Source organism: Eulemur rufifrons, chromosome 3, assembly GCF_041146395.1.
Source record: "Eulemur rufifrons isolate Redbay chromosome 3, OSU_ERuf_1, whole genome shotgun sequence".
Lineage (NCBI taxonomy): Eukaryota > Metazoa > Chordata > Mammalia > Primates > Lemuridae > Eulemur > Eulemur rufifrons.
Window position 1 is genome coordinate 43,326,034 of NC_090985.1, and position 12,061 is coordinate 43,338,094.

Genomic DNA, 12,061 nt, shown 5'->3' on the forward strand with positions numbered 1-12,061 from the left:
ACTATTGGCTATAGACTGATGTAATAGGTTAAATAGTATGAAACTGACATTTTTAAAGGTCAAAAACTGTCAAATATCAGAAGTTTTGGAAGTTCAAGTTAATACACACGCTCATATGAATGGAAGAAGGATGTGGAAATTTTACACCAGGGAACAAGAGAAAAAAGTATGAGATTAGAAAGAGAACAATGTATGGTTTTTTTTTAATTCAGAACTTTTGAATTTAGGTGGTCTTTTCTCTCTTTTCCTTGCTTTTATAGAAACCAATTAGCCAGTACTCATACTAGTCATCTAATTGTTTATTTTTAAATAATAATATAAAAGAAGTAAAAATTAAAATGCAATCTCCTGAAAATCACAATTTAAGAAGATGCTCCAGGTTCTGGTTTCTAGATGGCTACTCTAGAAAACCTCTCAAATCATAATGTGGCTTACCTGTGGTGAAAATCCCGGTCAGGGGCTCCGACTGCCCTTCATCATAGATGGAGAAAATGGAAACAGTGTACTCTGTGAGGGGTGTCAAGCCTTTCAGAGGGAATGTAGTAACAGGATCAACTTCAACCTGCAAAAATGAGACGTCATAATAGCTATATCTAATACTTTCTAAATACAGTAGTCATTTTATTATTGTCTATAGTTCACTTGGCTGGCAGCAGACCTATAATCACTGCAAAAAATAATTACTGAATTATAAAACCAGCCAGTTTATATATACACATTTCTAATCTTACACACTTAAGTAGATTACCTATCTGTTAATTCTCAGATAAACTGCAATAAATATTATTCCCATTGATTACAGATATAAAGTGCAGACAACTTAAGATGATAGAAATATATATAATGTTTCCAGCCAGATCTGCTGGGAGCAGCCAGTTTTTGGCTTCACTACCTAAACTCTGCTGGCTCCATAGCTGAGTAATACACAATAGCTCCTACAAGAGTTGTTCAGGTGAGCAAAAATGCACAGGAAGAATCAGGGAACATTAATACTAAAGAAAACAGTCAATTTTTGAAATATTCCTTTATCTTCTACAGAAAGACATATTTGGGGAAAACATTTGCCAACCTCATTAGGGCACACAAAAGACATGAAGTCCTGAGGATAAGGACCAAGGGTGTAAGAAAAGGGAAGGATTAGAAAGGAGAACTTGACAACAAAGAACAGACCATGAAAAAAGAGACCATGAAGTAAGAGAAGATGAGGGCAGGACCTAGAAGACCAAGCCCTGATGGAAGTCACCCTCCAAGAAAGAGAAAGAACAGACACTGTTCTATCCCTGAGGGGGGCGCATTGTGCCCAGTGGGTAATTTTTCATCCCTCACTGTCCTCCCACCCTCTCCCCGTTTGAGTCTCCAATGTCCTTTATACCACTCTGTGATGACGAATCTTGATCCTACCCAAGGTTAAGGGGAAGGTCATTAAGCTCATTGTATGTATTTGTTCATAGCAAAGTGACCTTTATGAAAATATAAGATGTCACTTCCCTACTTAAACCTTCATTGGCTATCTATTGCCTCCAGATCAGAACCAAGCACCCGAGACGGCCTCTTGATCTTACATAATCTGGGGCACCACCTTCTCTCTGCCACACTACCAATGGCCTGCTGGGCTCCAGCCACACTGGCCTTCTGTCATGTTCTTTTCTTTCTCACCTCAGGGCCTTTGCACATGCAGTTCATTCTGTCTGTGACCCTATTCCCAACTCTTTTCAAAATCAGGCCTTCCTCATCTATCAGGACTATGCTTAAGTATCCCCACTGCAGAGGAGGTTTCTCTTTCCTCCCATAAGTAGGACTATTTTCTAACAATGCCCGTGTGGTTTCCTCCCTGGCACCAATGACAACCTGAAATTATTTCATTTCTTTATGTACTTGTGTACCATCTATCTCCTGCATGGAGTGTAAGCCCATTGAGGGCAGGACCCTGTTTAGTTTCCTCTGTATGTTACCACTGTATGTTAAATTGTATTTTTTTTTTTAGTAAATAGAATAAGTAAATGAAAATGAAAATGGAGGCACCAAAGAACCTTTTTAAAAGAGATAAGAAAGGGCTCATCTAAACTAAGAACCAGTCCAGAAACCATCTACATACCTAAGGAATCAACCAGAGATCACAAAGAGTGCAAACCCTGGGGAAAGGAGCTTCCATTTTACCACATCGGAGCCCTGGGCCATGCAGCAGGGGAAGCCAGCCAGCCCAGCCTTTTCAGCCTCTCTAGTTGGGAGTGAGGTCATCCTGGAAGTTCTAGTCCAGTCAAACTCCCAGATGAATGTGAGAGTCGCCCCAGCTGACACCACATGGCAGAGAGGCACTGTCTCTGCCGAGTTCTGCCCAAGTTGCATAATCATGGGCTGTATTTTAAGCTGCAGTGCTGGTTACACAGCAATAGCTAACCAAAAATATGTACTGTCGTCTTCTGAATCCAGGATTGGTAACATGACAGATCATTCTTAGAATTTAGAGTTTATGCTCCAGCCTGGATATTGTCTGCATGCTTTATGTGCATTAACTGACTTAATCCTTACCACAGTCCTGAACAGTAGTTAACTATTACTCCCAATTGGAAGATGGGAAAAATGAGACTCCAAAAAGTTAAGAAACTTGCCCAAGGGAAACCAGCTGGTACTGAGGACTTAAACACAGGTGTTTCAGCCTGTAAATCCTGTGCTCTTAAACACTATTTAAAGTATGGCTTCATTATTTAAACTCATAGAAAATACAAATCCATATTTAAAATGTGAATTCAAGCCATATTTTCCTGAACTATATTTATGTATTGCTTTCTGTTGCTTTGAATTGTCATCACTAAGATTTATTGAGCGCTTACAAAGTACCAGGAAGTGTATACACACAGTCTTATTTAGAGCCTCTCCCTCTTTCTCTCTCTCCTTACCCCATCAAACCCTAGGTACTTTTATAATAACTATTTTCCACCAAAGAGGAACCTAAAGCTCAAACCGCTTAACTAACTTGCTCTGAGCCATACAATTATTCACTGTAATGCCGAGTTAGGCCTTGACCTTCTAATTCTCAAATCTGTGACAGAGGGGATTTTGCAAAGATATCGAATACACACAAAAGCAGTTAAAATCAAATTTTCTTAGGTACACCAAGGAACTAAAAGGGAAAAAGTGTGTGTGTATCTGTTAAAAAGGATTGAGTTTATTTATTAAAGCATTTGGTTTGATGCCGAAAAGACTATATTTTATAATAATTTCAGCATTGATTATTTTATTTCATCAAACAAAGGCATTTAGGTGTCATTTATTTTTATTTATTTTTAAAATATCATATTTTAAACTATTGGTCTTGGAACCAATTTTGTTGGTAGTATTTTCAAGATACAGGAGAAAAATTTAAGGAAACGATAACAAATGACCATGATCTCATTGTTATGCAACTGTTTCTGAGAATAATTTTCAAAGACTAGCTAAAAGCTTAACTTCAGTCTAATCTTGGAAGGGATGAAGAAAGAGGCCTTGATGAGGAATGAGGGATTTGGGCTCCACTCTGGGCTCTGCTGCTGAGTCACTGCTCTTGGGAACTGACCTCGCAAAGTCTAAAACCTGTGACCTTTACATTAATAAAACTCAAATGGCAGCACTTAATTCCCCATCATGTTTGTGCGCTTCCCAAACCTTTTCACAGTAAATGCTATCCGAGATGGCTTCTGTCCTTAGTTTGACAAGTCATGCTTTGCTAGCATTTGGTTCTGTAAGGATTGCAGGGGTTCTTTCTGCAGAGCACTTAGAACAGTGCCTGGGTCGTGGCAAGCCATTCACCAAGGCTTAGCTGCCATCATCCTGTCATCATCATCATCATCACATTTGTTCAAATGTCCTGTTTTATTTTTCCTGCTTGATCTCCAAAGAGTTGGGGAGAGGCGTAATGCAAAAAAGACACAAAGTGAGGAAGAGGATATGAAAGAGGGAAGGTGAGAGGAAGACGAAGTAAAGCAGAGAAATATTAATGGGGTGCAAAGCAGACACCATTATAATTAATTACATGTGATATACTAAGTGGATTTCACTTGGGACATTTTAATGGTCCATTGCAGAATGTTTTTAAGGATTTCCTAAAACTCCAGTGGCTGCATTGTCTATAAATAGAAGCTTAAATTCATAGAAGTTCTATAATTTTTAATTATATAATTATTTATAAATATAACTGATATATATAAAAGAAAATTTATTTTTGTTGTATTAAAAAGTACTACCAAAGGAGGATGCACCACAATGAACAAATATTTAATGGTGAATACAGTTGTGTTATTTTGATTGTTCAATGAGTCAACATTTTTACATTGGTAAGTTTTATATATAAATAGAAATCGCTGGAATCTCTCCCTGAGTCCCAGGATCTGGCAGCCCCTGCCTGGGTTTCTCTGCAGCAGCAATCTGCAGGAGCTGAGACCGGCTGCATCTTAGGTGCACATACACTCCCTGTCACATCAGTCCCCAACACATCCTAGTGTCCCTGCCACTGAAGCTCAATGAAGACCATTGTCACCTATCATTGGTCTTAAATTACTATCTTTCTTTCAGTAGAAAATTTTTTCTGCACCCATGTCCCTAAAATATACCCCAAGTTGGCCTCATGTTTCAAGAAAAACAGATGAGTGTATTTCTTTGCAGGTGTGTCTTCACTCATTTATATTACCCACCTCATCCTCCTACACAGGTGAATTTGCAGCCCTTGGGAAAGCAGTTGATATGTTACTGGAGACAAAGAGACACCTTTTGCTCAGTATATTTTATTTCAATCTTTCTACTGCTTCAGGCTTCAAAAATAAAGCAAGTAGTCCAAATGACTCCAGACTCATCAGAACTACTTACTCTCTGGGATTTAAGAAGGTTTAATTAAGGATGTTGAACATGCTTTGCTGTATGTTAGCAAATGTGCATTTACTGTTCATCCATTACACAATGTCCCTTAGGAGGACACATTCTGTAAAATATTGCTTGGATTTAATTGTAAGCAAAAGTTTGCCTCTGCGTATGAAAACACTTACTTTATTTGGTCAGAAAATAGAAATGATGTAATCCAACATATTTCTCTTTTTGTCTTAGCTTCCTGGACCAAGAAAAGTAAAAATAAAATAAAAATAACCTTGCTATCTTGCTAAAACATATTTCCAAGTAAAGAATTTCTGAAAGTATTAGTCACTGCATGCAAGATATTATGTCTTCATGAGTTTTTAACAAGTTTTATTATTTGAGAATATCTTCCTACAAGAAACTTGAATTATTTCTTTTCTAAATTTAGGCTCATCTAACTAGGGTCTTTCAGATGCCTGTTTATTCACAAGCGGAGGGGTAAACTGATAATATGGCATTACTTCTAGTTTGATGCTTCCATGAATATACATACTTCCCCATCTCAATCCCCCGTGGCAGACTGTATTTTCCAGAGATGGCCACATCAATGTATACCTTCCATCCTATGTGCTCTGCTTGTCCTGCAACTGGAATGCTTCTCACCATAGGTGGGGTCTGTGTTTCTCCCCACCTTGAATCCAGGCAGGGGCTTATGACATGTCCTACCAATGGAGTGTGGTGGAAGTGACAGCAAGTGACTTCTGAGACTGGATCATTAAAGGTGGTACAGCTTCCACTAGAGAGCTCTCGCTCTCGCGCGCTCTCTCTCTCTCTCTCTCTCTCTCTCTGGACATGCATCAGGAACTACTGAGCCAACTCTCTGGAAGCTGCATGCTGGAGACATCATGTGCAGAGTCTACCTATAGAGACCTGCTCCAGCTCCCGGCTGTTCTGTCTTCCCAGACCAAGTACCACACATATGAGTGGAGAAGCCACTGAGATGACGCCAGACCCAGCCACCATCTGGCTATAACCTCATGAGTGCCCCCCTCCCCCCAAGTCAGAACTGCATATCCAAGCCCCAACTCCTGACCCATAGAAACTATCAGAGAAAATAAATAATTGGCATTGTTTTGACCCACTAGGCTTTGAGATGACTGGCTATGCAGCCACAAATGACTAGCACACACCACCTGAAAAATATTCATCATGTTCCACAACTTACCTCATTGATTTCAGTGCCGTCTGCATTGTTATACACAATTCGATAACCAATGATCTTTCTTGAAGTTGGGTCCCAGGTTAATCGAGCACTGTTAGAGCCAACATTGGAGATTCTCAGGTTTCTTGGTGGATTTAAAGGCACTTGGCAGTAGATGGAATAGAAAATAATTAAAATTTCAAATAACATACACATAAAAAAGGTTAGAAACGGCATCTCTGACTTCTGAACTATTTACATATGAAAAATATCACCCAGATAATAACTTATAACCTTGAAATAACCAGTGCATTGTCTCACAAAAATTCATAATATTCTCTATTAACAAAAAAAATTTTCCTTGTAGAGAATAAATAGTAGTAATAAGCTACACATGCTTAGAAATAAGTAAGATTTAGGTAAATTTTCTATGCCTATCACTATAGCCTGATATTAATAAAAAAATTGATGGATCAAAAACAAGAACTTCTGTGGTCAACTCTTAGCTATTCCACCACGTGCCTCTGGCAAAACTCTACTTTTCAGCTCCACACTCTCCCACATGTAAAATCAGGGAATGTCCATCTGCCAGTTCCACATGGGTATCTATGAGACATCCCAACTTAATTGGTCCAAAACTGAACCGCTGACCCCTGCCGCCTGCCTCTATCTCCTCCTCATTCAGTCTTTCCTTCTGAGCAAATGGAAACTATGCTTCCCATCACTCATGCCAAAAGCCTTGGAGTCATCCTGTATTCTTCTTTCTCTCACAGCCCACTTCCAACTCATCGGCAAATCCTTCCATATTTATCTAGATATGACCACTTCTCTTCACTCCCACTGCTACCATGTTGGTGAAAACCACTATGTCCTCTTGGCTTGGATTTTTGCCATGGTCTCCCAGCCGATCTCCTGGTTTCCATCTTCCCCCACTATAACTATTCTTCAGTGAACCCCTAAGAATGCTCCTTTAAAAACATAAGCCATATAATTTCACTGCTCTGCATAAAACTTTCCAAATGGCCCCCAACACCCTCAGAGTAAACCCACAGTTCTTACAATGGTTTATGTGGCCACATAAGTGGTCCTCTGCCATGCTGCTGCCCCCATCTCCTGCGACTCTGTCCTTTGTTCATGCTGTTACTGCAACCTGCCAGGCATGCTGAGTGCTTTCACATGCCCCACTGTACTTACTCTTATATCAACTACATGCTGGAAAATTATTGTTCCTCTTTCTACAGACTCAAATATAAAAGTTACATCACTTGTCCTTTGTCACCCAGCTAAAATGTGAGTTGAGCTGGGATTCCCATTTCAGCTGCTAGGATTCCAAATCCTATGCCCTTCCATCTTTATTCTGACCTAGCATTTGCATTTAGACAAGGAAATATACAAGTGGAATTATCTGCAGGATGCTAAAGTTCAGTTCCAGCGTCCATATCACTCATAATAATACAAGATTGAAGAAATATATTTCCTATCCCTAAATAAAATACGTGATTTTTTAAGTTACAATTAGCTCTTAAGAGGTTTCAACCTAAACTAGTAGTTCCAATTTAGAATCCCAACATTTATTGGGCTGTTATTACAGCATTTCATCTGAATGACTGTACTGCTCACATGTTGTTTCTTGTCCTGTAACAGGATCGCTGGCCTCTTCTCCAAACATGGCATAAACCGTGATTGTGTATTCAGTATTGGGCAACAAGTCACTCAATTCAATATCTGTGTGGGTCTCTCCAATTTTCATCTGAAAAGAACACATGTTATTAGATCATTTGTCCATGTGCATTATTCATATGGATCAGAACTGAATGAAGGTGAGACCTCATGGAATAAGACTTCCTCTCTCCTCACACACAATCCCTGTATCACATAGGCTTCAGTCATAATTTTTTAATTGTCTCACGTTGTTTTATATTAGGAACAGATACTATGGAACCATATAAAACTGAAAGTACCCATGTGTGCTGTGTTAGGATAACTCTTTGCATCTGGACAAACAGCAACTGCAGCCAGAATCACAGTGTTTAGTATATGTTCCCCAGGAGAGGGTGGGTGGGATTGAATCAGAAATGTTCTCTTGAGAGTGTGAGCTCAAAGCCAGTATGCTGGAGGCAGGGCCAGTGGGCATCTCTCACTCCTGGCTAATTCTAACCAGTCCTCTGGCCGGATGCCCAGTTTTTGCTTCCAGCTCGACAGAGCTGGGCCAGTCTTGCCACCCCATTCAACAAGGGGGCCTGTCCAGCTGGACTGCAAGGCCCTTTTAGTATTCAGAAGAGATAAACCCACCTTGACATCTAACTTCGCAATTTGCTTTTTGATTCTAGGATAACTTTTCTGACTCTTGGATTCAGTCAAACTAGCCAACATTCTCAGTTGTGAGATAACAGAGTGACAGGATAGTTTTATGTTTTGGAAGAAAAAAAAAAAACCAAAACTCCATAGATGGTCTGTAGTGTATTGTGAAGTTAACATTTTTCATTTTGAAATATCTTAACATAAATAACATAAACGTTTAGAAAACAATGTAATACACCTTGATGTACCCACTCTTAAAATTTAATATCAAAATTCTGTCATATTGACTTCAAATTTTATTTTTAAAAAGAACTAGTATACTCAAATAAAACAAGTTCTTTCTCATTCTTGCTGTTCACCACCTCTACCCTGATGCTGATGTATATCTTATTGCTCTATTTTTGTACATCTGTATAAGTATGTAAGTATTTGTAAACAATATATGGTCCTATACATTTAACAATGCACATAAAGGGGACTGTATCAACACAATCTTTATAATTTGTTATTTTTTTTTCTCTAACAATATTACAGTTCAAGATTTACCTACCCATGTTAATTCACAAGGACAGAGTAGATATTATTAACTCTTTTACATATTCTCTGGTATAAATATACCATTATTTTCCATCCCTCTAATGATGGGCACATTAGTTGTTTGCAATGTTTTGTTTTGATGAAATACCTGCATTGAAAAATCCTTGCAAGATGTTTCCAAAAATAGTTTATATCTTCAACAGGATGAAATATTTCAAAATTTTCTCCAAAGCAGCTGTACCAATTTACATGCCCACCAGCAGTGTGGGATTGCTTTTCCCACATGCCCATTAACACTAAGGGTATTGTCAGACCTTAATATTTTTTTTGCTCATCTGTTGCTTATAAACTGGTATTCCTTCAATTTTTATTTTGCTCTTTCCTAGTAAGAGGCTGAGTATCTCTTCAGCATTATTTTAAAGTCTCCCTTCTGCCAAAAGAACTTAGATCAACTTTAAATCCAAATAGGCAAAAGCTGGAAATAAGAGGATGCATGTCACCAGTGCTCGATTCTTGACACTGTATTTTCGACCTTAAATATTTTGGTCATCAGAGGCAGGTTTTACACAATGTGAGAGAACCAAGTTCCAAATTGCTTCCCTTATTCACTCCACCTGCCTGGTCAAGACACTACCAAGTGCCAGAGACACTTCCTCCTCGTTCCTTAAATGTCTGCGTTAGAGCTATTGTCTCCTATAAATTAGAAATGAGGCCTAAAATCCTTTCAAAGTCAGATTCATCGTTTAAAATGGAATAAATTCAAAAATTCATATCAATGAGATATATTTGTCTACCTCTCAAATTAGTAAGAAAAAATTTAATTTGTGTATGGCAGGAAGCACTTATGAACTGCACATAGGAAAACAAATTCTATGAAATTTCTCCAGGGCCATTTGATAATACCAAGTATAAGCCTTAATAACTTCAATATCCTTTAGGGAAAAATAACTCTATTTCTAGGAATTTATTCTGAGAAAATAATTGAACAATCATGTAAAGATGTATGTTAGAAATATTCACAAAAGCATTATTTATACAGCAAATTATCTAAAAGTCTAATAACATGGGGTTAATTAAACATGACCTGTTCAAACCAACAGTGGAAGACTATGCCTATATAAAATGACTACAGAAAATATTCTTTAAAAGTATGGAAAGATATTCACAAGAAATGAAATGAAAACAGTAAGCTACAAAACCATTTCCATTTGTGGTAATAAAAATGCATTGACAAAAACTATTAACTAAATGTTAACAATGGCTATCTCTAGGTGGTAGGATTATAAGGGCTTTTTTTTTCTTTTTTCTAATCTGAATTTTCTAAATTTTATACATTAAAATTTTACAGTAAAGAAAATTTATTTTGAGGAAGTCAAAGATTCAAGGACTCTAGTGGGTAGCAGGCGGTTACCTCTTTTTCATCCCCAGCCAGACCCTCCGTGAGAGGAGCATAAAGGACCAGGTACCCTGAGGCCCCAGGCACTGCGTCCCATCTGACCCGCAGACTGTTCTCAGTCACGTCGTACAGTTCAAGGTCGGATGCCATGGGCAAGGAAACTGCAAGAGGAGATTTTTTTTTTTTTTTTTTAGTGTTCAGCCATTTATAAGCATCCTTGAGAAAATGGAATAATCAAGAAACAAGATTGGCCATATTTGAAGGGTAGAGAGAGATTAAGGATAAATTGCAAATTCCTGGCTTAAACAGTGCCAGTGAAAAACAGGAAACATTGCTGTTTTCAAATATAATTCTAGGCCCTCCGTAATGTGGGCTGCCTACTCTTCTAACCACGATGTCAAGTTCAGGGCTTTCCTTACACTTGCAGCTCCTCGTGCACACTTCTGTTGGAGTGCCTACAGCACTTCATTGCACTGATTTGTTTGCATGTTCTTGGTTTGCATGCCCTCCTCTTAGTGGACTAAAACACCCTTGAAAGAGGAATTGTCACTGAAATATTTCTGCACAGTGAAGGCATTAACACTCGCCTTACAGAATGTTGCCAGGAATAAATCCAACAATGTATACAGAGTGGTTGCCATAGTGCCTGGCACATTGCTATTAGTTTACCTTGTTATTGCATGTGTTGTTTACATTGTTATTGTTCTATCAGAGGCAGATTTTTTAGATCAATTTTGCATAGAGCCTAGCATGTAATAGGAACTCAATTAATGTTTGAATGACTAAAAGCCTGGATGACAGATTAAGACCCTGTCTCTATTAAAAAACAAAGATTATCTCTTCCCATGATTCTCAATTCTCTGAGTACGTGTGTGTGCATATGTGTATTGTGTATGTATGTTATCAAGTATCTGTTATTATGATAGTGCCCAGGGAAGGAATTATTAGTATTCATAAGCTTGTTTTAATTACACTGATATAAACAATGAAAATAGAGGTAACATAATTATTTTGGTATTCTACTGGGCAGGAGAGCTATGGAGCTTCCTCTCTACTTCTACTAAAAAATTCAAGCACAGTTCTTGATTCCTAATAGGCATTTACTAAATATTTGTTTAATAAATGAATGAATTTATTAAAATGCATTTTGTACCCTTTATCACTAAATCTCTCTTAAACATACCAGAGATTTATAACTTCCTTCTCAATACATTGCACCTGTAAAACTGCAGCTACTGCAGGGACCAGCACCACATATAGCATGACAACTATTTTCTATTCATTTGATTCAGGATGTCCATCAATACAACCTAAGCAAAATTCCAATTTAGGAAAGGCCACCTAAGCAGTGCTCTACAAAGTGAGAAGTGGAGTAGAATTAAATACATACGTGTAGTTTCGGTTCCCCGTAGGCCTTCGCTAGCAGTGTGGGCATATATTGCAAAGACTGCTATCTGATACTCAGTTAAAGACATCAAGTTTTTCAACACTGTGGAAGATACACTTCCATCCACCACCACCTGTTTAAAGAACAGTTTGAGGAATGAGACTATGGACTGTCTTAAATGCAGAATTGAAATCAAAAGCAAAAATATCTTCAGCAAGAATGTTTCATTTAATATTTTCTTATTTGTGCCACACCCTCTTTTCCACTGTGGCAGTCAACTCTCTTTGAATTCCTTCATGAACTGATGTACCTTCTATGGAATACGCTCAAAAATCCTTTATTAGTTCATATCTAACATAAATTGTATCATTGCTAGGCTAATTATTATCCTGTTCACATCCATTTAATAAGAGTAGAT

At 38.0% G+C, this 12,061-nt stretch overlaps 1 protein-coding gene across 1 annotated transcript in view; it reads right to left on the reverse strand.

The window, feature by feature from the left end:
* The window catches only part of COL14A1 (collagen type XIV alpha 1 chain), a 202,529-nt gene that overhangs the window by 118,029 nt on the left and 72,439 nt on the right, over positions 1-12,061 (reverse strand). Inside the window, exons 11-15 of the mRNA XM_069465431.1 lie at positions 11,647-11,776; positions 10,272-10,417; positions 7,643-7,772; positions 6,047-6,186; positions 436-562 (exon numbers count right to left, since the gene is read on the reverse strand). Coding sequence (XP_069321532.1) covers positions 436-562; positions 6,047-6,186; positions 7,643-7,772; positions 10,272-10,417; positions 11,647-11,776 — 673 coding nt within the window. The remainder of the gene's footprint in view (positions 1-435; positions 563-6,046; positions 6,187-7,642; positions 7,773-10,271; positions 10,418-11,646; positions 11,777-12,061) is intronic.